Source organism: Myripristis murdjan, chromosome 24 (assembly GCF_902150065.1).
Source record: "Myripristis murdjan chromosome 24, fMyrMur1.1, whole genome shotgun sequence".
Classification (NCBI taxonomy): domain Eukaryota; kingdom Metazoa; phylum Chordata; class Actinopteri; order Holocentriformes; family Holocentridae; genus Myripristis; species Myripristis murdjan.
In genome coordinates, this window is record NC_044003.1 from 3,249,816 (window position 1) to 3,277,761 (window position 27,946).

Below are 27,946 nucleotides of genomic sequence, written 5' to 3' on the forward strand. Positions count from 1 at the left end.
AGAGAGACAGGCAGAGAGAGGGAGAGAGAGAGAGAGAGAGAAAGAAAGGGAGAGATTTAAATTTTTAAAGGTGCAACAATAAAAACAGTTAATGTTATTATTGTTGTTATTGTTATTATCATCATCATTATAACTGCACAGTCACCTTCCATCTGAACAGTAGGGGGCGCTGTAGTCATCTTGGCTGACGGCGGTCAAGCGCTGGATCTCCTCTGACAGAGGAAAGATCTGCGCACACACACACACACACACACACCACACACACACACACACACACACACACACACACACACACACACACACACACAGTTAGACTGCAGACTGTAACAGAGTCACCTCACATCATAAGCAGTATGTCGTGTTCTGCTGAACGTGTGATGTCACCTGCTCGTTGTAGGCGGAGTCTGGTGGGGGGGCCGTCCCGGGGCGGAGGGGCAGCGGGGGGGCATCCAGGCCGCCGGGGTAGGAGGGCAGGGCGGCGGCGGGCTCCGGGTACGAGCCGGCCCTCCTGTCCCGGCCGGGGGAGGGGGAGGGGGAGGGGCCGCCCTGCACCACGGTGTGCAGCGGGACGTTCCTCAGCGGCGTCATGGTCAGCAGGGAGTCCTGGAACGGGACCAGGAAGCTCCTGCTCAGGACGAGGAGCGCGGATTAGATTACAGCGCGACACGAGATAAAACTGGATTAGATTACATAAAACCAGATGAGATTAGGTTCGGGAAGAGTAGAAAACATTAGATTAGGCTGGATTAGATTAAATAACTCCGAATGAATTTAGGATGACATCAGATTACATTAGGTTAGGTAAAGCTACATTACAAAGATTAGATTAGATTAACAGGTACACCCTTTATTGCTCCGGGATTATTACAAAATAAGAGCAGAGTTTACATTTTGCTGTCGTCTGTCTCCTCCGAGAGCAGCGGCTCCGTTTTGATGTTTCCAACGGGCTTCCTGTCCCGAGGAACCTACACACACACACACACACACACACACACACACACACACACACACACACACACGTTAATCCACAGGTCACACCACCACAATGATAACTTCAAATGTAAATGAATAAATATATAAAACCTCATGGGGAAAACTATATTTTTTGTCAATATTCTCATTATTTCTCTCTCAGCCTGCAGGTCATTTTCTCGAGAGTTTTTCCTGATTTCTTGAACATTTCCAAATCTGGCCGATGGACTCGGGTGTTACAGGGTTCAGTGTCTCTGAGGCGCGGACAGGAAGTGATGCGTCACCTTGTGGTAGTCGTAGAGGAGGCCGAGGGCGCCGGCCGCCTCCTCGTCGCCGTTGACGCTCATCATGGCCTTGGAGGCGGCGGTCAGCGGGCTCTCCAGGAACACCTGCCACTCGTCCTCGTCCGGATAGGCCGGCTGCACCTCGTACGATGGGTCGGAGTGCAGCATGACCACGCCCCTTTTCCTGCAGAGACACACAGCTGGAATTCTCAGATTAGGCGGTCAGATTGCTAGTCCAGTCATTTTATGAAAAAACCTAGGACAAATTGCAAGAGACGCAAACTCAACTGATTCTGTATCCTCAGTTTGTCCTGAGTGAGGGGAAAAAAGTCCCAAGAAATCCCATTGGTGGAAAGTTTTGAAAATCACCTATTTATGACCACATATTACCAAAAAACACTGTTTTTAACACACAGGGGAAAGGGGTTCAACATTTTAAAAATTCACAAGATGATTACACACACAAAGACAAGAAAAAAAGTCAATTACAAGTTCTTTGAATTATTCTGTTTACACATGCATATCACACATTATCTGATTTGATATGCGCTAATAAGGAATATAAGGAATAAATGCCAGAACAGATATTTAAACAGTGAATTAAAAGGTTACTATTTATATAGTAACCTTTTAATTTACTGTTATATAGTAACATTTTAATTCAAGGTTACTATATATATAGTAATTTTTTATTTACTGTTTAAATATCTGTTCTGGCATTTATTCCTTATATTCCTTATTAGTGCATATCAAATCAGATAATGTGTGATATGCATGTGTAAACAGAATAATTCAAAGAACTTGTAATTGACTTTTTTTCTTGTCTTTGTGTGTGTAATCAACTTGTGAATTTTTATAGTGATATCTGAAAGTCAAATGTTGAACCTCTTTCCCCTGTGTGTTAAAAACAGTGTTTTTTGGTAATATGTGGCCATAAATAGGTGATTTTCAAAACTTTCCACCAATGGGATTCCTTGGGACTTTTTCCCTCACTCAGGACAAACTGAGGATACAGAATCAGTTGAGTTTGCGTCTCTTGCAATTTGTCCTAGGTTGACCCCAATTTTGGCCTAAAATTACTGGACTATGCGTGGATTACGGTCAACCTGCAGGATTTTGAGGAATTTGAAAACGCAGCGACCGATCAACATGAGAGAAACCCCGTGAATAAAGTCCTACCTCAGAGCTCACTTCTTATTCAAACTTCACTCCTTTAACTAAAACATGACGCACATCTTAGTTTTCTGAATGTTATTAGCTTTAGTCTAGTTTTTAAATTCCTCATTAAATTATTTGTTAATGACCTTCACACACACACACACACACACACACACACACACACACACACACACACACACACTGATCCAGCCAGCTCACAGGAGTTAGGACTGAATCATCCAAACTGAGGCCAGAGGCTGTTTTCATTCGTCTGTTTCTGGCATTTTCCATCTCTTTTTTTTTTTTTTTAATTTGTTCACAAAAAATATCCTGATATTTCGTAATAGTTTTGTCACAGATCTAGTTGACAAAACGAACGCTGACATGCTGAGGTCATTCTGTGTGTCTTATCATTTTTGTTGCTCCACGTGTTTCTGTTGAGTCAAAATAGTCCTTGACTTGACTCAGAATTTTGCGGACTGCACCTTTAAACTAATACAGAGAAACTACCCGCCTCTGCTGGTTCAGATTAACCTTCAGTCTTCAGTTTAATTTCAATCAGTGGTGGAAAAAAAAAAAAAATCCTACTCTTGAAATTCTTCACTTCAGTAAAAATACCAAGACAGGAATGGAAAAAAAAATCCCCCTTTCAAAGTAAAAGTCCTGCATTCCTTCATAATATAGTATATTTGTATGTAGATATTCCAACCCAATCACTGCTAATAACTTGTACCAAATATTGTTTATATCTTGTTTTTATACAGAAGACACGTATTTTATATATTCTACAAATTTTACATACAGTCGGCACCTTAAATAGTTCTTTAGTTTAACTCTTGGTTTTTAGTTGTTTACTATTTTCTGTTTTAGTTAGTTTGAACTTTGTTTTTTAAAATGGTAATTATGTGTGAATGCAGCCTCAGTGTTGTACCTTGTGCAGTGACAATTAAAGAATCTTGAATCTTTAACAGACAGAAAATTTGAATGAAAGTAAAACTGATGAGGATAAAAGATCAAACTGATTTTTGCCTGTTAAAAAAAACACAAAGTGAAAAAGGCACGTTGGTGGAGTCTGTTCACTGTGATCCTGCTCTACCAGCAGGACCAGTCCTCTCCCTCTCCCACACACACACACAAGCTCGTAAACGTGTGGGAACATTCCTAATTGTCATCTGGAGTCACTGCAGTGATTCCTCACTCATGTCTGACACTTCAGTTGTTTTTCCTCCACACGTCACACACACACACACACACACACACACACACACACACACACACACACACACACACACACACACACACAGGACCGAAACCCAGCTCAGTTTGAATTCTGGATATTAATGTGAGTTTTATTTGTCTTAAAGGTTCTGCCTTTTAATGGAGAAATGCAGTTTAAGGTTCCAGATAATTCACCTTCAAGCTGGGAGTCAGTGACAGAAGACAAACCAGAGCTAATTTTTTTTTTCCCCCCAAATGTTTACTGGATAAAAGCTGAACTTTTCTCTGTCCGTGAGAAATCACAACTAGCAGGAACTAAATCCCATCGAATAAACTGATGTAGATTTGTTCTCCCTTTCTGAAATCTGTTACCACCAGACTAAAAATCAAACAATAAATTGCCGTGTAAGTTTGCAGCAGCCGAGTCATAACGCAGGAAAACCTGGACTCGGCTCTGGAAACTGGAAAGCAGCTCGATCAAAGCCAAAATATTCGGCGTTAATCAAGAAATAAAAGCCTTGACGCTCATCGCGCTGCTCCGCCAACTTTCACCCGCAAAATCTGGTAACTTTGCGTAAACATGCTCGTCCGCAAAGTGCACAACTCACACACACACACACATCAGGAATTATAGGTATGATCCACGCTTCATGTCGGCATATATCCAACACACTAAACAGCACTAATATGGAACAAGTTCAACTTTCACTGCTGTTTGTTATTTTCACATTTTGCTACACAAACGCACGTCAAACAGCGGGAACCAGCTCCGCATTTGGAGATTTAAAGAGGTAGTTTGATGTCTTATAAGCATGCCGAATTAATCAGTGTCCCCCAACTACGGAGGAAAAGGTCTTTAAGTTATATTCTTCATGTCGTGTTTGCTTGCCGGTACATAATTCCGCTTCTGAAGCAAAGTTCTCCCGGCGCCTGGCACTCGGCCTCCGTCGTGCCAGCCGCGCGTAAAAGACGCACCGCCGCACCTGAACAGGTTTTCCCCGACAGAACTGGACCGTGTGGCCTTACCTGGCAGATTCCTCTGTCATCTCCCTCCGTCGGACTGGACTTTCTAGTCGGAACGGTAAATCTGATCAGTCCAGTAGCAACCAAAAAAAAAAAAAAAAAAAAAAAAAAAAAAAAAGATGACGGGATGCTGGTTGTTGAAGTCCTGTCCTGTCAGCTCCGGCACTCAGAACGAGTTTAGTTTGATTTTCTGGCTCCGTTCCTGCAGCTGTAACATGCCGCTTTACCTGGACAGGTAGCTCTGCTGCGGGGTGACGCGAGGGGGGGCGGGGCCAGCGTGGATTTGCATATTGAATAGCTGGTGGTGAAGTTGTTTCTGTTCCAGGATCAGAGCAATACCGCAGCGAAACGCCCCGTGTTTCTGTCTGAGGAGACGAGTTTCTCACATTAAGAGCGTCTTTATTAACCAAACTAACCTCTGCAGTGTTCTCTAAAAACAGGAATTTATGAAGTCTGTTCAATTATTTTTATTTCTTTATTTGCACTGTACAGAAAAGGATTAGGGCCACAAGGAAATAAAAAAGCCAAGAGTTCTGAGATTAGAATCAGAATTTCTCTGAGCTTAATCTCAAAACTTTTTTTTTTAATTATTTTCATGTATTCCTAATCTGTTTGTAAGTGAAAGGGTGTCGCTTTTTAATGATTTATCAGTTCACAGCTGAAGTTCATCACTCAGTGTCTCTAAAACCCAACAAACTGTCACAACAAACTGATAATTAAAGGAGTTTGTATTTTCAGTCCTTTAAATCAGTGAGAGAGCTGATATGTGAGTTGACCAGTGAAGTGTTTCAGTCCAGACCTTCACAAAGCTCACAGCCGGGACGTTTGTTTACACCTCTGTGGTTTCGGTGATTTTTTTTTTTTTTTTAATTCAGTGACCTCTGACAGGGCTGCGGTCTCAGTTTGACCTCTGACCTCCTCCACGGCAGCAGGCTGTTTCTGCTGAAGACCAAACCCTCAAACCCTGAGAACAGAGGAGCTTCGTTCAGGTGGGAACGACAGGAGAGCAGGTGTGGTCAGTTTCATGGAGGGACGTCCCGTGCTGCTCTCGCCCCGGCCCGCCCCGCCGGTGCCATCGTCTCCATGCCAAACACTCAGACCTGCCTGAACTAAACACAACTACTTTATAAGGCCCACATGCAGTGATTAAGAAAAAAAATAAAAGTAGTCCACATGAACCTTGTCATTTGATGCTAAAATAAAGATAATTTTCACCTGCAGGTCATATTGCTGAGAAGCTAACTGCAGCTAATGTTAGCATGAAAAATGCCTCAAAACGATGAATCCATCATCAAAATAGTTGCGGATTAATTTAATAGTTGCCAGCTAATCTAAAAGCTAATCACTTATTGGATTACTAGCTGCAGCTCCAGGCAGGATGAACAAAAACAGCAACAGTGAGATTAGAGATTATCGCTTAGAAATAAAGGGGCTAACTGGGCTTAACGTTAGCTAATGTTAGCATGAAGACTGTGAAAATCCCAAGATTTGAGCGGCAGACAATGATTTTTATTTTTGATGAACCTGTTGATTTTTTTTTTTTTTTTTCAGAGATTAGTTGTTTGGTCCATGAAATGTCAGAAAATGTCGAAAAATATTGTTTACAATTCCTCCCAGCCGACGGCGACGTCCTCAAATGTCTCGTTTTTGTCCACGACCCAAAGATATTTGGTTTATTTAGTTTTAGTTTACAGAAACCAGGAAATATTCAAGTCTGAGCAGCTGGAATCAGAGAATTTGGAAATTTTCTTCATAAAAATGCGTTTGGTGCATTTTCCTATAAAGATATGAACCGAGAGAAGGAGGACCGTCTGAAACTCTCAGTGAAGCTGGAATCAGACGATGTTTGGTGATTTTACTTGATCAATTATTCAAGCGATTTTAAACATTTGTCCGGTGGATGGGCATCACCTGAGCGCGGCGTCTGATCCAAACCCTGATCCAACACGGCCCGTCCAGCCGGTTTCTCACCCTCTCAGTTTGTAGGAGTTCACTCCAGCAGAAAACAAACAAACAAACAAACAAACAAAGACGTGCTGCAGATAGAAAACTCTGGTAAAAGCTGCACATGAGACAGTGATGTCATGCTGTCGCTCAGAGAGACGTCCAATCAGAGAGCAGGACTGGGTTCACCTGCCGCCGGGATCAAACCTGCGACCCGTCAGCATCGCCTCTCGCCTGGGAGCAGGTCAACCGTCTGGTTTCTCCTGTCCCGTGGTTTCTCCGGGACGTCCTGGGTGGAGTTTTTTTTTGGGGGGGGGGGTTTCCTTCCCCTGAGGAGGCGTCGCTCCACCTTCAGCACCTCCTCGTACACGGAGGCCGGCTTCACCTCCAGCAGGAAGGAGAAGAGCTCCAGCAGCCAGACGAAGGTCCTGGGCAGCGTGGGCTCAAACTCCTCGTAGTGACTCTTGCAGGTCCTGAGGAGACACACAAACCGAGTCACGCCGAGGCAGCGGGCGGGACGTCCCGACCCTCCCAGCCATTTTAACGTTTCACTCATTTACTATCATTTCCCCCACAGTTTCCATGGCAACAAACCATTTATTAAATCACGCAGGGAACTAAAAAAATCACAACTTGGAATTAAAATATGAAATTTGGGGACTATTTTCTCAGCGGCAGCGGCAGTTAAATACCTCAATCCAACATTATTAAGTCTGTCCAGCTCATGTCAACAGAAATATACAGATATGTGTGTTTTTGCTTCCTCCTGCGATCGAGCCCGACCGAGGTCAGAGGGCAGCGCTGCCTTTCTGGACTTTTCAGAATGTGGGAAAGCAGGAAAACGAGCTCACCTCACAGTTTTTCATCGTCATTTTGATTAAAAACCATCATATTCAAAACATAAACGTATAGTCTCAGTGTCTTCATGCCACTGGTGGTTTCTGTCCTATAGTTTTAGTCCTATAGTTTTATTTATTATGATGCTGTTTTATGTTATTTTTCAATATGTTTAAGAAAAAATATGTTTTTTTTTTTTTTGAGAATGCTTATTTTTCACTGTTGCTACACTTAAAATTTCAAATCACCAGTAAACCTGTCGTCATGTCATCCATCATATTGCTACTGAGGTGTAGAAGATCCTCCCAAGCTGCTAAACGCTCGTGTCTGAGGACGTTTAGGATCATAAGGAAACACAAGACGGAGCGAAATCCAACACAGAGCCTTGGGTTAGACAGCAGAACGAGCTTTGAGAGCTTTTTGTTGTAAAATTATGAAATTAAGAACCCATTTTCTTCTGCTGGATCAGAAGTGTGTGTTGTTTTTGGAACATGAGTTTAACATGAAGGATTGTGGGTAAACCTGTCTGGGTTGGGGGTTGAGGGCAGCACACGGAGGGAACTTAATCAAAAAAAATGATGCATTATAGGCGGAGTGTCCCTTTAAATCCTAATCTCCAAACTGACCACACACACACACACACACACACACACACACACACACTCTTGGGTGCAGCAGCAGAGTGAGGGCGCTGGTAGCCTCTGAGTCTTACTTGGTGCAGGTTTTCAGCGCTGGGTGCCAGTACTCCAGGTTGGGGGGGATCCTGTCGCCCTGCAGGGTCTGTCCGTGCAGGCTGGGCCCGTCTGACCTTTCTGACTCCGCCCCCTCGCCCTCGCCCTCGCCCTCGCCCTCGCCCCACAGGAAGCAGAAGCTGCGGGGAGCGGGACGCTGCCGGGCCGAGGAGCCGCTGAGCTTCTCGAAGCAGATCTGCAGCTGCTCCGCTACTCCTGCACCGCAGACAGAGCACTCACATCATCAATACCATCAATCACTCTCTCACACACACACACACACACACACACACACACACACACACAGAGGGGACAGGGGATCGACACATACTGATCTGTCAGGGCCGATACCAACACTCTTTACCAGGGCAGCTGCTCCCTATACGCAGACTACGCACAGCACGTAGGGCCCCGAGTACCTGCAGGGGGCCCCAAAAATTAAGGTTGATAATAAAAAATTGTCATGATAATTATAACATTATTGCATAACAAAAAATGTATAAATTAGTTTTGAACAGGCCCACCGTTGTCTTTTTTTAATTGTGTACCCTGCTCAATTTGAGCAAATGAAATGTTTTACCTAAAAGACATGGATTGTGACATAGATTGTGTAACAAAGCGAAGAGGTGCCACTCTGCTGTATTTTCACTGGCTAACAGCAGCACACTGGCTTAGCTTGTCTATTCAGAGAAGAGGTATCACTTTGGCTTATTTTTCAATCTATGTTATCACATGCACACTACTGCTCATTCATTGGTGGTTGAATTGTTAGGTCTGTTTGATAATGAATTTACATTTTTAAAACAAAAATTTGAGTCACGCTTACTGGTAAACATCTACTCCTTCAAGATAATTTATTATGTTCTACAACTCATAAACATACACTAACACTACATACCGAGTGTTTGAGCAACATATCTCCTCTGGGCTACAAAAGGTTTGTGGTAAAAAGTACTCTGTCGTAGTGGATGAGACTCTGATGCAAGAGACTGCAGGGTCCTAAACATCGTCATTTGTAAGTTAATGTGAACAGCCTGTACGTGCAACGGTTGATACTCAGTTAACAATCTTTTAAGTTAAATGTGTGCATGCATTGACCCAACATCAACCCTCAGGTGAAATAATTACTGATGCATCCTCTTGTCATTTTTGTTCAATCATTAATAACATATCATTTGCACCTTTTATTGCTATAACAACAACCCACAAACTGAGAGTCAGAGTCTGCCTGTTTTAGAAAATAATGTGGACACAGAGGGAGTCCTGGCTAGAGGATGATCCTGGTCTGAAATTGAGATCTTTCCTCTTCCAGGACGGGTTTTAGCAGCCGCCCGTCCCGCACGCTGACGGGACCCCTCACAGTTTCCCCAACATGAAGCCGTGTGACGCCTCCAGGACCCCAGAGCTGCTTCCTGTTCCTGAGTCACAGACATGAAGCTGCTCCAGTTCTGCTGCTCACACGTTCATTTTTCACGACATGTTGATGCTCACAGCTGGTCAGAGGAAAAACCAGATGTTGGTTCAGGACCGTGACGCCGAGGACGGATGGAAAACTGACTCAGGTGTGTTTTTCAGCCCTGAAGATTTCATGTGGCCTCTCTGATAGGACTGAAGTTATGAGGCTCAGAAATGACAAAACAAATTATGTGAATAAAAAAATAAAGCATATGGTAGAAAAAAAAAATGTTGAATTTCCACAAAAAGCCCCTAACATGAGAGCAGGTCTGCTGTGGGCTTTGGATATGACATCACACAGATATAATGGGGTTATTATGGCGGAAAGGTCCTGTTTTGTTGTCCTGATTTATTTGTCACACAGCTCGACAGCAGGACGGGCAGCATGCACACACACTCACACACACACTCACACACACACTCACACACACACACACTCACACACACACTCACTTCTCCTCTTGAGGATGAGCTGCTTCTTTGTCCCGGACAAGTAAAGAGGTTTCTGTGCCTTCCACTGTTTCCTGTCGAGGAGAGAAAAAAAAAAACGCTAAAGTTTGTCTGAGGACGGGAGGAGCAGAGTGAATCAGGCTCGCCTTCAGGAGCCTGACGCTGCCTTCAGGAGCCCGACGCTGCCTTCAGGACCCTGACGCTGCCTTCAGGAGCCCGACGCTGCCTTCAGGACCCTGACGCTGCCTTCAGGAGCCCGACGCTGCCTTCAGGAGCCCGACGCTGCCTTCAGGACCCCGACGCTGCCTTCAGGACCCCGACGCTGCCTTCAGGACCCCGACGCTGCCTTCAGGACCCCGACGCTGCCTTCAGGACCCCGACGCTGCCTTCAGGACCCCGACGCTGCCTTCAGGAGCCCGACGCTGCCTTCAGGAGCCCGAGCTGCCTTCAGGACCCCGACGCTGCCTTCAGGACCCCGACGCTGCCTTCAGGACCCCGACGCTGCCTTCAGGAGCCCGAGCTGCCTTCAGGACCCCGACGCTGCCTTCAGGACCCCGACGCTGCCTTCAGGAGCCCGACGCTGCCTTCAGGAGCCCGACGCTGCCTTCAGGAGCCCGAGCTGCCTTCAGGACCCTGACGCTGCCTTCAGGAGCCCGAGCTGCCTTCAGGAGCCCGACGCTGCCTTCAGGACCCCGACGCTGCCTTCAGGAACCCGACGCTGCCTTCAGGAGCCCGACGCTGCCTTCAGGAGCCCGACGCTGCCTTCAGGAGCCCGACGCTGCCTTCAGGAGCCCGACGCTGCCTTCAGGACCCTGACGCTGCCTTCAGGAGCCCGACGCTGCCTTCAGGAGCCCGAGCTGCCTTCAGGAGCCCGACGCTGCCTTCAGGACCCTGACGCTGCCTTCAGGACCCTGACGCTGCCTTCAGGAGCCCGACGCTGCCTTCAGGAGCCCGACGCTGCCTTCAGGAGCCCGACGCTGCCTTCAGGACCCCGAGCTGCCTTCAGGAGCCCGACGCTGCCTTCAGGAGCCCGACGCTGCCTTCAGGAGCCCGACGCTGCCTTCAGGAGCCCGAGCTGCCTTCAGGAGCCCGAGCTGCCTTCAGGAGCCCGAGCTGCCTTCATGAGCCTGACGCTGCCTTCAGGACCCTGACGCTGCCTTCAGGAGCCCGAGCTGCCTTCAGGACCCTGACGCTGCCTTCAGGACCCTGACGCTGCCTTCAGGAGCCCGACGCTGCCTTCAGGATCCCGACGCTGCCTTCAGGAGCCCGAGCTGCCTTCAGGAGCCCGAGCTGCCTTCAGGACCCTGACGCTGCCTTCAGGACCCTGACGCTGCCTTCAGGACCCTGACGCTGCCTTCAGGACCCTGACGCTGCCTTCAGGAGCCCGAGCTGCCTTCAGGAGCCCTGACGCTGCCTTCAGGAGCCCGAGCTGCCTTCAGGAACTCGAGCTGCCTTCAGGAGCCCGAGCTGCCTTCAGGATCCTGACGCTGCCTTCAGGAGCCCGAGCTGCCTTCAGGACCCTGACGCTGCCTTCAGGAGCCCGAGCTGCCTTCAGGACCCTGACGCTGCCTTCAGGAGCCCGAGCTGCCTTCAGGAACTCGAGCTGCCTTCAGGAGCCCGAGCTGCCTTCAGGATCCTGACGCTGCCTTCAGGAGCCCGAGCTGCCTTCAGGATCCTGACGCTGCCTTCAGGAGCCCGAGCTGCCTTCAGGACCCTGACGCTGCCTTCAGGAGCCCGAGCTGCCTTCAGGAACTCGAGCTGCCTTCAGGAGCCCGAGCTACCTTCAGGATCCTGACGCTGCCTTCAGGAGCCCGAGCTGCCTTCAGGATCCTGACGCTGCCTTCAGGAGCCCGAGCTGCCTTCAGGACCCTGACGCTGCCTTCAGGAGCCCGAGCTGCCTTCAGGACCCCGACGCTGCCTTCAGGAGCCCGAGCTGCCTTCAGGACTCTGACGCTGCCTTCAGGACTCTGACGCTGCCTTCAGGACTCTGACGCTGCCTTCAGGACTCTGACGCTGCCTTCAGGACTCTGACGCTGCCTTCAGGAGCCCGAGCTGCCTTCAGGACCCTGACGCTGCCTTCAGGAGCCCGACGCTGCCTTCAGGAGCCCGACCCTGCCTTCAGGAGCCCGAGCTGCCTTCAGGAACCCGAGCTGCCTTCAGGAGCCCGAGCTGCCCTCAGGAGCCCGAGCTGCCCTCAGGAGCCCGAGCTGCAGACTGATGTCAGAAAAATAAACACCTGAGAGATGCTGGTGTTTTCAGCAGTGAGAAAATAAGCAGCAGCCGAGTGGGTCTGAGCTGTAACAGGATTCAGAATCAGAACCAGAAAAACTTTACTGATCCCCGAGTGTGGCCAGCTGCAGCTCAACTTCTACACTGAAAATCAGGTCTGGGTCTGGGTCTGGGGCTCGGTCTGGGTCTGGGTCTGAGTCTGGGTCTGGGTCTGGGTCAGGGTCTGGGTCAGGGTCTGGGTCAGGGTCTGGGGCTCAGTCTGGGTCTGGGTCTCTGTCAGGGTCTGGGTCTGGGTCTGGGTCTGGGTCTGAGTCTGGGTCTCTGTCAGGGTCTGGGTCTGGGTCTGGGTCTGGGTCTGAGTCTGGGTCTCTGTCTGGGTCTGGGTCTGGGTCTCTGTCTGGGTCTGGGTCTGGGTCTCTGTCTGGGTCTGGGTCTGGGTCTCTGTCTGGGTCTGGGTCTGAGTCTGGGTCTCTGTCTGGGTCTGGGTCTGGGTCTGGGCCTCTGTCTGGGTCTGGGTCTGGGTCTGGGCCTCTGTCAGGGTCTGGGTCTGGGTCTGGGCCTCTGTCAGGGTCTGGTTCTGGGTCTGGGTCAGGGTCAGGGTCAGGGTCTGGGCCTCTGTCAGGGTCTGGGTCTGGGTCTCTGTCAGGGTCTGGGTCTGGGTCTCTGTCAGGGTCTGGGTCTGGTTCTGGTTCTGGGTCTGGGTCTGGGTCTCTGTCTGGGTCTGGGTCTGGGTCTGGGTCTGGGTTTCAGTCTGGTTCTGGGTCTGGGTCTCTGTCAGGGTCTGGGTCCGGTCTAGGTCTGAGACTCGGTCTGGGTCTCTGTCTGGGTCTGGGTCTGGATATTGGGCTGGATCTTGGGCTTGGTCTGAGTCTGGGTCTGGGTGTGGGGCTCGGTCTGGGTCTGGGCCTCTGTCAGGGTCTGGGGCTCAGTCTGGGTCAGGGTCAGGGTCTGGGTCTGGATCTTGGGCTCGGTCTGGGTCTGGGTCTGGGTCTGGGTCTGGGTCTGGTTCTGGGTCTGGGTCTCTGTCTGGGTCTGGGTCTGGGTCTGGGTCTGGGTCTGGGTCTCTGTCAGGGTCTGGTTCTGGGTCAGGGTCAGGGACTGGGTCTGGGTCTGGGTCTCTGTCTGGGTCTCTGTCAGGGTCTGGTTCTGGTTCTGGGTCTGGGTCTGGTTCTGGGTCTGGGTCTGGGTCTCACCTGGCCGTCTCCTCCCGCCTCCTCTGCCTGGCTCGGCTCAGTGCTGCCCCCAGCAGGCGGTACCAGCGCCTCAGGCTGAACACGTCACTTTCTGCAAAGCAAAGGAAGACGTTTCCCTCAGAGCTCAGAGGATCAGCAGGTTCATGTCACAGCTTCATGGAGGTCAAAGGTCAACAGAGGTGATCCAGGAGGACGTACCTGAAGCTCCACCTGAACCCAGGGCCCCCAAGGCTTTGACTGATTTGTAGTTTTTCTTTATCAGGTGACATCACACTAATATTTCTGTCCGAGCCCAACCCGAACCCGAGATTTTGCCTGTGCTCCATCGTGCTGCCTTCAGTGTGGTCACGTAAACTCCAGCACTGTACAAGAACTCGCCCAGAACAGAGAGCAGGTCCATCATTTTTATTATTTTACACTTTCGCTAAAATTACCCTGACTCAACCACACCTGACCCAAAAAGTTATTTCTAAAATTTTGTCCTAACCCGGCCTGAGCCTGTCGGGATCGGGTCTCTAGCCAAAACAAGATAAAGACTTTAGGTAAAAATGTGACCGTTAGAACAAGGAGGCAGACAAACCACCACAATATGATAATTTTGATATTTTTCATGATAAAATCTTACATGATAATGACGATACACGTATGGGTATGAGTCCATGTCCCCCAGCAGGCAGCAGGAAAAATGATTCATCCTAAAGAAAGGAAAGCCTCCTGTGCACCTGGCAGCAGGTCGCAGGTGAACAGCAGCCGTGTGATGAACTGCTGGAGGAAAGAAAAACCTCCTCGCTTTCACTTTCTGAGAGGGTTTATCATTCTCTCCCACCAGCTGTGTATATTGTATACAGGTTGTTCATTGTATATAGGAATGTCATATATTCTTTCTATTTTATCTTTATTTTTAATTATTTTTTTATTATTATTATCGTTATTATTATTATTATTATTATTATTATTAATTTTTAATTTTTAATTTTTACTTGCACAGTGCTGGAGTTGTTGCAATTACATTTCACTGCTGCTGTACCTGTACATTCATGCATGTGACGAATAAATCTTGAATCTTGTGACACAAAGGTGACTCTTCAGTCTAAGGACCATAAGAGGCAGGGTTCTGAGTCCTGGGTCTGTTTACTGCGATTCCTCCACATTTTCCACGTCAACAAACACATCCGAACAATTTCACAGCACAGAGTCAAAAACGCCTTATAATGTTCTTCTTCTGCGGCGAACAAAGTCCTCAACATCCAGAAACCACACAGCTGATGATCGGCTGTGGAAAGCAAAACGTTTCCCCGCTTAGGGACTATTTTCCCTGGCGGAGGAGGAGGATGAAGAGGGAGCGTTTCAGTTTGTAAAGTCCTGAAAAGCCAACAGTGCTGCTGCTTTTAGGAAAACTCATGTGGAGGACTTTATTCCTCTGATGGAAAACTGGAGTGAAGAAAGTGTGAAGGCTCTGAAAGTTCATGTTCATGTTGCAGTGGAATGAATGGAAACCTCCAGATAAAGCTGTGAACATGCAGAGGAGCCGGGACGGAGTTTGCTGCTTCCTGATCATTCAAGCTCAAAGTGAAACGGCTCGGTGCGCTCCTCCCCCCCCCCCGTGCAGACTGATTCATACCCATGATCCTCTGCATGTGAGCGCCGTGTGCTCAGGCTGCAGCGGCGGGGCGAGTCCGGCTGCAGGAATGAGACCCGACAGACCGGGCAGGTTTTCAGGAGGAAAAGGCGTCGCTGATAAGATGCACGGCTCTTTCTGCAGAGCGACTCCTCTCCTCCTCCTCCGACACCACACACAGCCGGCCTCAGGTCTCTGAGGCTCCAGCTGCACGGCGCTTCTTCTGCACTGCAAAAACTCAAAATCTCACCAAGATTATTTGTCTTATTTCAAGTCAAAAATGTCTTATTTCTAGTCAAAATATCTCATTACACTTAAAATAAGACATGATCACCTCAGAAGTAACTTGTTTTTAGACAACTGTCTCTTGTTTCAAGTGAAAATTTGCTTGTTTCATTGGCAAAATTTGTTTCTTGTTTCTAGCTAATTTTCACTTATTTCAAGTGAATTTTCACTTTTTCCACTGGCAAATTTTGCCAATGAAACAAGCAAATTTTCACTTGTTTCAAGTGAATTTTCACTTGAAACAAGTTAAAATTGTCTAAAAACAATTTACTTCTGAGGTGATCATGTCTTATTTTAAGTGTAATGAGATATTTTGACTAGAAATAAGACATTTTTGACTTGAAATAAGAAGAATAATCTTGGTAAGATTTTGCGTTTTTGCAGTGTGCAAGAACTTTGCAATGAAAATACTTGATCTTTTCATCTTCTTTGTACCCCTCAAATGTTTCACACACACACACACACACACACACACACACACACACACACACACACACACACACACACACACACACACACACACACACACACACACACACACGAGAGAGAATGATGGCAAAGAACAAAGAGACCACAAACAAGACCGGCCACAAACAACCACCTGAGGAGCAGGTGGAAGCTGCTTTACTCAAAGAAATCAGAGAATTCAGAGAAATCAGAGAAATGAATTTGACCAAAGTGCTCATTCTCAATCTGCACAAACACAGACAACTGGAAGCAAAATGTGAGGATCTTAAAAGTCGCGCCCGAAGGAACAATTTAAGGATTTATTCAGTGCCGGAAAAATGTGAAGGAAACGACATGATCCAGTTTGTAAAAACTCGAACCTGAAGGACAAACCTGAAGCTGCACTGCAAAAACGCAAAATCTTACCAAGATTATTTGACTTATTTCAAGTCAAAAATGTCTTATTTCTAGTCAAAATATCTCATTACACTTAAAATAAGACATGATCACCTCAGAAGTAACTTGTCTTTAGACAATTTTCACTTGTTTCAAGTGAAAATTCACTTGAAACAAGTGAAAATTTGCTTGTTTCATTGGCAAAATTTGCCAGTGGAAAAAGTGAAAATTCACTTGAAATAAGTGAAAATGAGCTAGAAACAAGAAACAAATTTTGCCAATGAAACAAGCAAATTTTCACTTGAAACAAGAGACAATTGTCTAAAAACAAGTGACTTCTGAGGTGATCATGTCTTACTTTAAGTGTAATGAGATATTTTGACTAGTAATAAGACATTTTTGACTTGAAATAAGACAAATACTCTTGGTAAGATGTTTTGCAGTGTGGCGGTGAAGTTCACGTTGATGTGAATGAGCAGTGTGAGAGAGCACATCCATGACAGTCTGCTTCCTAAATGACACCGCGGGGCGAAAGCTGCTTCAGGCGGCCCGGGCAGAGAAACACACTCAGGTGAACGACAGCAGGATTCACCTCGATGCAGATTTCACATCTCAAGTGTTTATGGAGCGCAAAAAAATACAGACCAGTAAGAAACCAACAGCGGCGCACACTCTTTCCTGCGAGGGTGAAAATATTTGAGAGAGATGGACAGAGCGAGGTGTTTGAGAGGCCGCAGGACGCAGCAGAGGGTCTGCGTGGACGTGGCGTCACCACGGAGCCTCCAGCTGGGGGGACGGGTTTGGAGTCAGACGCCTCGTAACAAGAAAAGCAGAAGCAGCGCAGCAGAAGGAGAGCAGGCAGCTGTGAAGACACTCCTGGATCCACATGACGTTTGGAAGGACTGAACTCGCTGAAATCAAGACTAAAATCACCGAGGGGTTAATTTCTCTCCCCTGAGACATAAATTTACCTCATTAATGTCTTCATGACTGACACACACGCAAAACAAATATCTTTTTCCGATTCTGACGAGACTAAAACGAATGATTTTGAATACGAGATTGATCCAGAAAATCTTTAGTCTTTAACACCATCATTGATAACTGTGAATATTATTCTGATGATCACTTTAATGAGGATGCTGGAAGGAACGAGATATTTTCATTGATTCATTTTAATTGCTGTAGCCTTTATGCAAACTTCACTAAGATGAATGAATTTCTGTTAACATTCAAAAGGAAATTTAAGTTGACAGCCTCATCTGAGACGTGGATGAATGAGGAGAGAGGTACTGATTTTTTTTTTTTTTTTTAAATGGAAGGTTATGAGTTACAAGTTGTTTTATTGATATTTATTTTATATGCAACTTTGAATTTATTTATTATTTGTATTTAGGTGAGATAACCTATAACTCTGTAAGGGTTTTTTTTTTTTTTTTTTATCTCACCTGCACAATCTGTTTTTGTTATTTTATGCTTTCATTGATGTTAAAATCCTGTGCAAATAAAGAAACTAAACTAATGCAGAAAGGTTCAAAGGCAGTATGGAAGAATTAATGAACAGCTTAAATGAAAGTAAAACATATAATTTGTGGAGGTTTCAACACTGATTTACTGAATGCGTCTAAACATAAATTGACATGTGATTTTTAGGACTCTGTGTCCACTGATAACACGGCCCAGAGGGAAAACCTCGACTTGTCAACACTGATCGACTTTCTTCTTCCTGCCTCTTCCTTTCCGATCACGGAAGGAAACAAATGTAACAAACCTGTGATTGATTATGAACTATTGTTTCCATGATACAAAATAAAAATCAAAAAATGAAATGAAAAACTTTTTATTTACTTCTTGTACTTTTTAAGACAGAAATGTATCACCACCCAAAGTGTCCATTAGTGGCTCTAAAAGGACCTGTATGCATTTCCTACACAATATTTTACACTTTATTTTTTTTATTTTATCATATATCAATAATTTCTGCATCTTTTTTACTGCTGGAATTCACTCATGACACTAAACTGATAACAAAAGCTAGCTGGGAAAGTCTCTTGATACAGAGTTATTTCCAAAAACATTGTTTAATATTTTCCAAGTACCTTTAATATAATTTTGATTTTCTTTAAACATTTTGTTATAATATTCTCTCTTGGCCTGTCTCATTATCATTGTTGTTGTTTGTGCATAACATTGCACATTTATAACCAAAGATGGATTTTTTTTTTTTTTTTTTTAATCATCAAATCAGCCTCTCTAGCTCCGCCTGCTGGTCAGTGATGGTAACAGCAGCAGCAGCTTTACAGATTTTTAATAACTGAAAGGTGGGACCCTCACCTGGCTGCTCCCTGTCCTGCTCCGCTGCATCGCTCGATAAATCCCTGCACAACAAAACAACACATGACAGCAAAATCTCAAAATGTGGAAAGTTACTGGATAAGTTAAAAAAATCAACTAAAGACGGCTGATAACAGGCATTCAGTGACAAAACAGGGCTGTAAAGACGGTGGAAAAAATACTTCTCTCTCTCACAAATGAGATTGTCTGACCTGAAAGGAACTCAGTTAAAGAAAATAACAAAAGATTCAATGAGAGCTCACAGAAAAACCAACTCAGCGTCAAGCCTGAGCTCTCAGGTGGTGACGTCGCCTGCCAGAGCGCCTTCACAAGCTCTGACGCACTAATTAGTGAAAAATTTAAAATGTTCCAAGAAAATGACCTCAAAATTGATTAAAAAAAAAAAAAAGTACAAAAAAATGGAAAATTTGCAAAACATTACTTGAAAATTAGGCAAAAAAATTATGAGAAAACTAGATATGATTACAAATATGTGTATTTAAACCTAATTTATGAAAGACTGACCACAAAAAATTAAATACACACAAACATATGTGTATTTAAAGCTACTGTACAAGAAAATGACGACAAAGTAGCTAAAAATGTGTAATAAATAAATAAAATAAATAAATAAATAAATAAACAACAATAAAAGTACATAACCAAAATTCCCCCCCAAACTATAAAACAGCAGCGAGTGAATTTGGTGTGAATGAAGCTTTTCTGCTTTGTCGTCCCTGCAGCCAGCAGGAACTTCTGTTTATTTTTATTTATTTTTAAGTTCTGACAGGCGTGCCGGCGGTGTGAGCGTGGAGCCCCGGCGAGCCGCGGCGAGGGGGCGGGGGGGCGGGGTTACCATTCTGTGTGGTCGTCCAGGCCGAAGAGCAGCTTCATGGTGACGATGATGAGGGCGGCGGCCTGGAGGTCGTACGCCGGCAGAGCGGGGCGGGACGGCCGGGGGTCGAACGTGAGCAGCCGCCTCGTCCATCAGGCCGGCCTGCAGCGCCACGCGGCAAACCCACGCATGGAGCGCGTCTGCAGGGACACGGGGGGAGGAGGAGTTACTGCAGCACGAGCACTGCTACACTCACATCAGCACGAGTACTGCAGTACTGCAGTCATATTACTGCAGCACGAGCACCGCTACACGCATATCAGCACGAGTACTGCAATACTGCAGTCATATTACTGCAGCACGAGCACCGCTACACGCATATCAGCACGAGTACTGCAGTACTGCAGTCATATTACTGCAGCACGAGCACCGCTACACGCATATCAGCAGCAGTACTGCAGTACTGCCTTAATATTACTGCAGCACAAGCACTGCTACACGCATATCAGCAGCAGCACTGCAGTAATGCAGTCATATTACTGCAGTATTAGCAGTACTGCAGTAGTTTTTGGATTAGTATTAGTAGTAGTGCAGTGGTATTAGCAGTAGTATTAGTAGTACTGCAGTAGTTTTTGCAGTAGTATTAGTATTACTGCAGTAGGTTTAGCAGTATTGCAGTAGTACTGCACTAGTTTTAGCAGTAGTATTAGTAGTACTGCAGTAGTTTTGCAGTAGTATTAGTAGTACTGCAGTAGTTTTAGCGGCAGTATTAGTAGTACTGCAATAGTTTTTGCAGTAGTATTAGCAGTACTGCAGTAATATTAGCAGTAGTATTAGCAGTACTGCAGTAGTATTAGCAGTACTGCAGTAGTTTTAGCAGCAGTATTAGCAGTACTGCAGTAGTATTAGCAGTACTGCAGTAGTTTTAGCAGCAGTATTGCAGTACTGCAGTAGCTTTAGCAGTAGTAATATCAGTACTGCAGTAATATTAGCAGTAGTATACGCAGTGCAGTAATATTATCAGTACTATTAGCAGTACTGCAGTAGTATTAGCAGTAGTATTAGCAGTACTGCAGCAGTATTAGCAGTACTGCAGTAGTATTAGCAGTACTGCAGTGGTTTTAGCAGTACTGCAGTAGTCTTAGCAGTACTGCAGTAGTTTTAGCAGTACTGCAGTAGTATTAGCAGTGGTTTTAGCAGTACTGCAGTAGTTTTCGCAGTACTGCAGTAGCGGCGGGCGGTACCTGGCAGGTTGAGGGCGGTCAGGTAGCGCAGGCTGAGCGGCGCCGGGTGCAGCAGGCACAGGGGGCTGATGGGAGGAAAAGGAGGAAGCTGCAGGAGGTGAGCCAGGCTCTGCGCCTCCTGCTGCAGGAGTCTGTGAGAGGGAACAGACTGCACACACACACACACACACACACACACACACACACACACACACACACACACACACACACACACAATACATAAATTACATGTATTGATTGATTAGTGTAATATTACCCAATAAATTCTGCAGCTCCATGCCTGAATGAACAGATGAAGAAACGTCCTCTTCGTCGTCAGCTGTTTGTGTGTTTGTACACAAACGGAGCCCCGCCCCTCTTAGCTCCGCCCCCTCAGACACGAGGAAAACAACATGAGGAAAGAGGAAAACTCACCTCCACCTTGAACATGAGTGTGTCTCTGCCGTGGAGCCTCATCTCCTCAGGGAGGCTCTCATGGGCGTTCACGTACGGGACGTGACCCTCGTTCACCAGCCTGCACACACACACACGCACACACACACACACACACACACACACACACACACACACACACACACACACACACACACACACACACACACAAAACTAAACATCAGCTGTTTGCTTCCACAACATCACCAAACCCAAACTAAGTCGGAGTGGCTCCTGGGCTCTCAGGGCGGCAAACCTCTGATAATCTGTCCAACAGAATATCAGCTCCTAATCTCCATGGAAACGGTTAATCTGCTGCTTTCTCTCTGGTTGGAATAAATCTGCTCTCTCTGCTCTGGAGGACGTTACCTGAGCGGGACGTTACCTGAGCGGGACGTTACCTGAGCGGGACGTTACCTGAGCGGATGTTACCTGAGCGGGACGTTACCTGAGCGGGACGTTACCTGAGCGGGACGTTACCTGAGCGGATGTTACCTGAGCGGGACGTTACCTGAGCGGGACGTTACCTGAGCGGGACGTTACCTGAGCGGGACGTTACCTGAGCGGATGTTACCTGAGCGGACGTTACCTGAGCAGATGTTACCTGAGCAGATGTTACCTGAGCGGAGCGTTACCTGAGCAGGGCGTTATCCGAGCAGGGCGTTATCCGAGCGGGATGTTACCTGAGCAGGGTGTTACCTGACTGGGGCGTTACCTGAGCGGGGCGTTACCTGAGCGGGGCGTTACCTGAGCGGGACAGTACCTGAGCGGGACGTTACCTGAGCGGACGTTACCTGAGCGGGGCGTTACCTGACTGGGGCGTTACCTGAGCAGGGCGTTACCTGACTGGGTCGTTACCTGAGCAGGGCGTTACCTGAGCGGGGCGTTACCTGAGCGGGGCGTTACCTGACTGGGGCGTTACCTGACTGGGGCGTTACCTGACTGGGGCGTTACCTGAGCGGGGCGTTACCTGACTGGGGCGTTACCTGACTGGGGCGTTACCTGAGCGGGGCGTTACCTGAGCAGGTCGGACAGCGTCAGCGCCTCGCGGCTCCACAGCAGGGCGAGGAAGAGGAGGGCCAGCGTCTTCCTCATGGTCATCAGGCCGCCGCCCCGCTTCCTCGACGGCGTCAGGTAGGAGACGACGTCCGCCGAGCCCGAACACACCGACACGCCGTCACTCGACTCCCCTGGGCGTGAACATGTGAGCGTTAAAGGGGCACTGCACCAAAAACAAAGCGGCTTCTCAGACAGACTGACCCCACGCTGATCCCAGATCTGTTATCAGCCTCTGGAGGTTCAGATGGAACAACACGGATTTGTTTACGTTGATATTTTCCCAAAATCAGACACATCATTTCTTGTTTGAGCTCATGAACAAAAGAAAGCCCCGACATTCAGACTGATGTGAGTTTCTGAGGCTTCATACGGAGAAAAGCAGCACGTACTGTTTGTTTAAATACATTTCTAATTCCTTTAAGTGCCTTGCTCAGATTTCCCCAGCCGGTATGGGGATTTGAACCGGCAGCTGTTTCCTGTCGGCCTTACCTGTGTTGGACGCGGCCGTGCTGTGCAGGTCGCCCTCGCCGTCCGTCTCGCTGGCGGACGCGATGGAAGCCGACATGACGGACTCGGAAGCGCTGTCCGAGTCCGAGCCCGGAGCTCGCTGAGCGGAGACACGAACACAGGAAGGAAAACTCTGACTTTTCTACACTGAAGTGGTAAATTTATGAGAAGAAAAAAAACTTGAAAATTCAAAGATTATAAAACCACAAATTTATGAGAAAAAAATCAGAAATTTTGAGATTAAAGTCGTAATTTTTTTGAGGAAAAAACTCACAAATTCTGAGATTATAAAGTCACAAATTTACAAGAAAAAAAAACCTCAGTGAATCTAGCTGTTCTCCTCCTGTGGGATCCAGTCTGAAGGAAATCCTGCTGGTCTGAGTCCAGAACCCCAACCTCCTCCTCAGCATCTGGACTCTGAAGAGACGTTGCTGTGACTTGGGCCGATTCAGAAGAAAACAATCTGCTGATTCTGGGCTCAGATCAGCAGGATCTCCTTGTTCCTGAATCCCATGTCAGAGTAGAATCTGCTGAGGGGATCAGCTGCAGGCCTGAGACACGGCCAGCAGGGGGCAGCACAGGTGGAGCCTTGACTGTGGTATGGTTATCTACAGGCAGAGGCGAGCCGGCGTTCCTCACCACTTTGAGGCGGAGGCTGCGGATGGGCTGGCTGCTGTAGGCCTGCCGGCTGCGCTGCAGGTACAGCCTCCACAGCTGGCACAGCACCTCGTCCTGCACAAAACACAGGACACACACGTCTGAGCACACACACTCACACACACTGTCAAAATGCTGCATTACCGTCACACGACACATACCGCATGTGAAAAGTTATAACCCGATGTGTTTGACCCTCTGAGCCGCCTCGCTCGCTGCACAGGGAAACCAAACTCCTCCATCACATCTGCTTTTAAATCACCGCTCAAAACTCACTTTGACAGGAAGCCGTTCCTACAGCAGCCTGTGCTCCTCATCCAGCTTTTAGATAGATACTTTATTCATCCCACTGCATTTTACTGTTTTTACTGCATGGCTTGTTTTCATTTTTATTGGATTTACTGTACGCTTTGTTTCATCAGGTCCTATGTTTCATGTCTATTGTGCTTACTTTCCATGCTCTTATTTTGACCTGCAAAAACGCAAAATCTTATTTGTCTAATTTCAAGTCAAAAATGCCTTATTTCTAGTCAAAATATCTCATTACACTTAAAATAAGACATGATCACCTCAGAAGTAACTTGTTTTTAGAAAATTTTTACCACTTGAAACAAGTGAAAATTTGCTTGTTTCATTGGCAAAATTTGCCAGTGGAAAAAGTGAAAATTTTTCCTGAAATAAGTGAAAATTAGCTAGAAACAAGAAACAAATTTTGCCAATGAAACAAGCAAATTTTCACTTGAAACAAGAGACAATTGTCTAAAAACAAGTTACTTCTGAGGTGATATTTTATGCTCATATTTTATGCTTATTCCACCTGTCTAGGAGCTCAGGCGTCATTCACAGCAGCTGACTGGAGACGTTTTCTTTTTTTATCTCTGTCAGACAATAAACAGAGACGTATGAGTGTTTTCTTCTATTCAGACAAAATCAAGAGAATGAGCTGTTCATACCTGCTTTGATTTTGTCTGAATAGAAGAAAACACTCATATATCGCAATAGAAGACAAAATGAACTTAATCAGTTGAAAAAAAACAGAGACGGCCTCCTCAGGAAGAAGACACCTTCCTCAGGTGTGTTGTTCCCGAGGCGGACCACAGCGCTGACCCCGGGACCCGAGCAGAGGAGCCACAGACCTTGAAGCTGGAGCGGACGCCCAGCCTGAGCAGAGCGTCGGCCTGGTTCCTCAGGATGAACTGGAACCCTTCGCAGATCATCCACAGACGGCCTTGTTCTGCAAGACAGGAGGTGAGACCCTTACTGTGACTCAGGAGGGCTGATTCAACATGCAGTCTGAAGTCTGATGAGGCTGGGATTCTCCTAGAGGTCACTAGAGGTCATTTTCTACAGCCACGTCCAGTTGGACAAAAGTCTCTGCCTGCAGTGAAATGGCTGCTATGGGGGCCAACTTCATCACACAGGAATCAAATGTGGCTCATTGAATCCACAAGAGTCTCAGCTTTCCAGTCAGAGCCAACTGATGCAGCTCCAAGACTGTTTAGGCCCCAGTCTGCACACACACACCATTTTACAACAGGCCACAAGAACACATGTGGACTGCAGGCTTTGGGGCCCAAACTGCATGGGATTAGCAGAAGGTGGGCGTGTCTGCAAAGGGGAGAGCCGTGCGATTCTTAAGTGATTTTGATTTTTTCTGCCGCCCCTTTAACGGAGCCCAGCACTAAATGTCAAACACACACACACACACACACACACACACACACACACACACACACACACACACACACAGACTGACCAGATTTTTTGCCTCTCTTTCCCTTGGAGATGTAGGAGATCCGGTTGGAGCCGGGAATGAACGACGTGTCCACCACGTCCCTGGTCCTCTGGGGGTTCACATTCACATGGTCAGAGCATTTTTACACACACACACACACACACACACGCACGCACCACAAACATCACATGACCACCTAAAAATAAATATATAATCTCATTCTGTGACTTGATAAATTACTAAAACCATCCCTCACTGATTATAACCTCACACACACACACACACACACACACACACACACACACACACACACACACCTCACCTCGATAACATTATGGCAGGACTTGCAGTAGAATCGTCCTTCATCTGAAACAGCCCAGGCCACCTCCGAGCACTGAGCACAGGGCTCGCTGTACCCGTCCTGCACACTCACACGCACACACACACACACACACACACACACACACACACACACACACATAGTTATCAACAAGTACTAGTAACATACAGACAGCTGAAAGTCTTACAGGCATTTAAACACAAGAACATCAATGCCATTTTAATAACTAGACATCATTTGATTCATTGTTTGGTCTTTTTATTTGATGTTCCAGAAGTTTTTTGTTCATTTCGTCAGTTTTAAAACTCAGGGGCCCAAATTAATTATTTATTTATTTTTTTTTGTTTTGCTCGGGGCCCCAAAAGTGTCGGCACGGCTCTGGTTTCTTTAGACTCTTTAGTTTGGGTTTCCTTTCACCTTAATTTAGCACAACACATAACTATTTCACATGTACACTACACTTTTCCTTTTCATTGTACTTTTTTTTTTTTTTTTTTTTTTAGCTCAAACGTCTTCCTGTGACCTGTGCACCGTCAGTGATGTGAGCCTCTCTCTCTCAAGGCGCTGAACTTCATTAAAAAAAAACAAAAAAACAAACGTGTTCCTGCACTGCGGCTTCACTCAGTGACATGTTATCACAGCGGATCTAAACTTCACTGAACATTCAGAGTCTGCAGGTCAGTTCGGCTCACAGGTGATCCGCCACACGGCTCGTCTCCATCACATGTGACCGTTTTGAAGCGGCTCTCAGCGGCCAGACCGCCCGGCACGGAGGCAACGAGGAGGCTTTATCATGAAAACGGCACTGAAGGAGGTGATGAGCTCCGTGCAGCTCCGCTTTATTCGCTTCTATTCACGTCGCGTTTCCAAAAAGCCGAAAAACTCAAATGAACAACTTTTTAAATGCAGTTCGGCTTCCGGCTCAGCCTCGCTCGTTCATTACCGTCTGCTCCTCGTCCATGTCCCGCACACCAACAGTCCCGCACGGCGTCACGTTAACTCCCGCAGCCCATCCCGCATGCCGCACGGGTTGTTTGGGCTTTCACGTGTAACGACGACTTCCGGTGCCGTGTTACATTCAAATCGGTTCGGCGTGAACATGAACCCGTCTCCCTCAGAGCGACAGGTGGGAAGTTTGAAAATAATGAATTGGTTCAATAATTAATCATTTAACATCCCAGAGACATTAGACAAGATTAACCAGCTTTATAATATAAAATCAAAAAATAAGTTTAAACAAATAAAATTATTAATCACAGTTTTACGATGGCAAGCAAATTATTATTATTATTATTATTATTTATTTTATTTTATTTTATGTTATTTACGGAAAATGGCCTAAAACCATGAATTCTGAACCACCAGTTAGTTACTATGACATAAGGCATAAAAAACACACTCATACTATGGTTGGTAAACATTAAGTATGACAGTAACAGGCTGTTAAATATTTGTGTATTTGATGCAATTTAGTTAAGCAATTTTTTGCATTGTTTTGGTAATCAGTATTGGCCAAATGACTGATGTAAATTCATTCTTAATATAGTGTAAAATATTTTGATAATATTAGAATATTTAATAATATTTCATCATGTTACTTAACTACTTAATATTTCATTTTACTCACTGAACTGTTTAACTTTTAATTTTTAGGAGGCGATTGGTTTTTTTATGTCACATTTTTCAAGGTTTTTTTTTTTTTTTTTTTTTCGGTACCATAGTAAAGCTGTAGTTAAACCACAGGATACCCTTGTGGATTTTCGTCAGGTGAAGTTGGGGTGTGTTTTGAACAAAAAGCGTTTTTACAGATTTACTGCAGGTGTTTCTCAGCTCGTTTGCAGGGAAAAGTCCAGCCTGAGCAGGAAAACAGGAACGTCAGGATCAGGATGTAAACATGTTGTTGGAAAAGTGTCACGAGGTCAGTTGGTTTCTTATTACTTTTTATTTGCAAGCATAATGTTCAGTCATCACGGTCTACAGCAGATACACACACACACACACACACACACACGCACACACACACACACACGCACAGCATCTCGGCCACCAGGGGGCGGCACCACGTAAAGTTACAGAGCGGGGTCGCCGAGCGCCGAGGCTCATAGTGCGTAAAAGAGTCCGACGCTCTGCCGCCTCAGGACCTGCAGAGCTCCAAACCTCCTCTGGCATCAACATCAGCACAGAAACTGAGCCGGGAGCTTCATGGCCGAGCTGGAGGAGGGGTCACGCTGTGGGCTGGTGTTTCTGGGCTCGGCCTCGGCCCCTCAGCTCCACTGAAGGGAAATCTGAACGCTTCAGCTCACCAATACATTTTGGACAATTCTCTGAACTAGAACGGAGACTGGGAGCCGGGCCCTCTGGTCCAACATCAGAGTCTGAGCACAGACACACTCCAACATCTGGCAGAAACTCCCACAGACACTCCAACATCTGGCAGAAAGCCTCCCAGAAGAGTGGAAGCTGTCCTGCTGCAAAGGGACCAACTCCATATTGATGCCTCTGGGTTCAGGATGGGATGCGTCCACTGATGAGGAGGTGACGGGGTGGAGCCTCTCTGAAAACT

The 27,946-nt window shown here is 46.5% G+C and overlaps 2 protein-coding genes across 2 annotated transcripts; both read right to left on the bottom strand.

Moving 5' to 3' along the window:
• Positions 1-141: 141 nt before the first annotated feature.
• LOC115356582 (grainyhead-like protein 1 homolog) lies at positions 142-5,009 on the bottom strand. Its single transcript, XM_030047800.1, has 5 exons — positions 4,659-5,009; positions 1,257-1,440; positions 889-965; positions 385-625; positions 142-228 (listed from the first exon to the last, which is right to left on the bottom strand). Exons 1-5 carry the CDS (start codon positions 4,676-4,678, stop codon positions 142-144), a joined length of 609 nt encoding a protein of 202 aa, XP_029903660.1. The 5' UTR covers positions 4,679-5,009.
• Positions 5,010-5,467: 458 nt separating this feature from the next.
• On the bottom strand, positions 5,468-26,467 carry taf1b (TATA box binding protein (Tbp)-associated factor, RNA polymerase I, B). Its single transcript, XM_030047674.1, is given in 16 exon segments — positions 5,468-7,072; positions 8,149-8,383; positions 10,076-10,146; positions 13,495-13,585; positions 18,575-18,618; positions 19,431-19,549; positions 19,551-19,609; positions 20,654-20,801; positions 21,068-21,167; positions 22,104-22,275; positions 22,634-22,751; positions 23,291-23,383; positions 24,445-24,542; positions 25,065-25,152; positions 25,366-25,464; positions 26,327-26,467. Coding segments are annotated over 16 exon segments (1,809 nt in total). The 5' UTR covers positions 26,345-26,467; the 3' UTR covers positions 5,468-6,816.
• Positions 26,468-27,946: the final 1,479 nt, after the last annotated feature.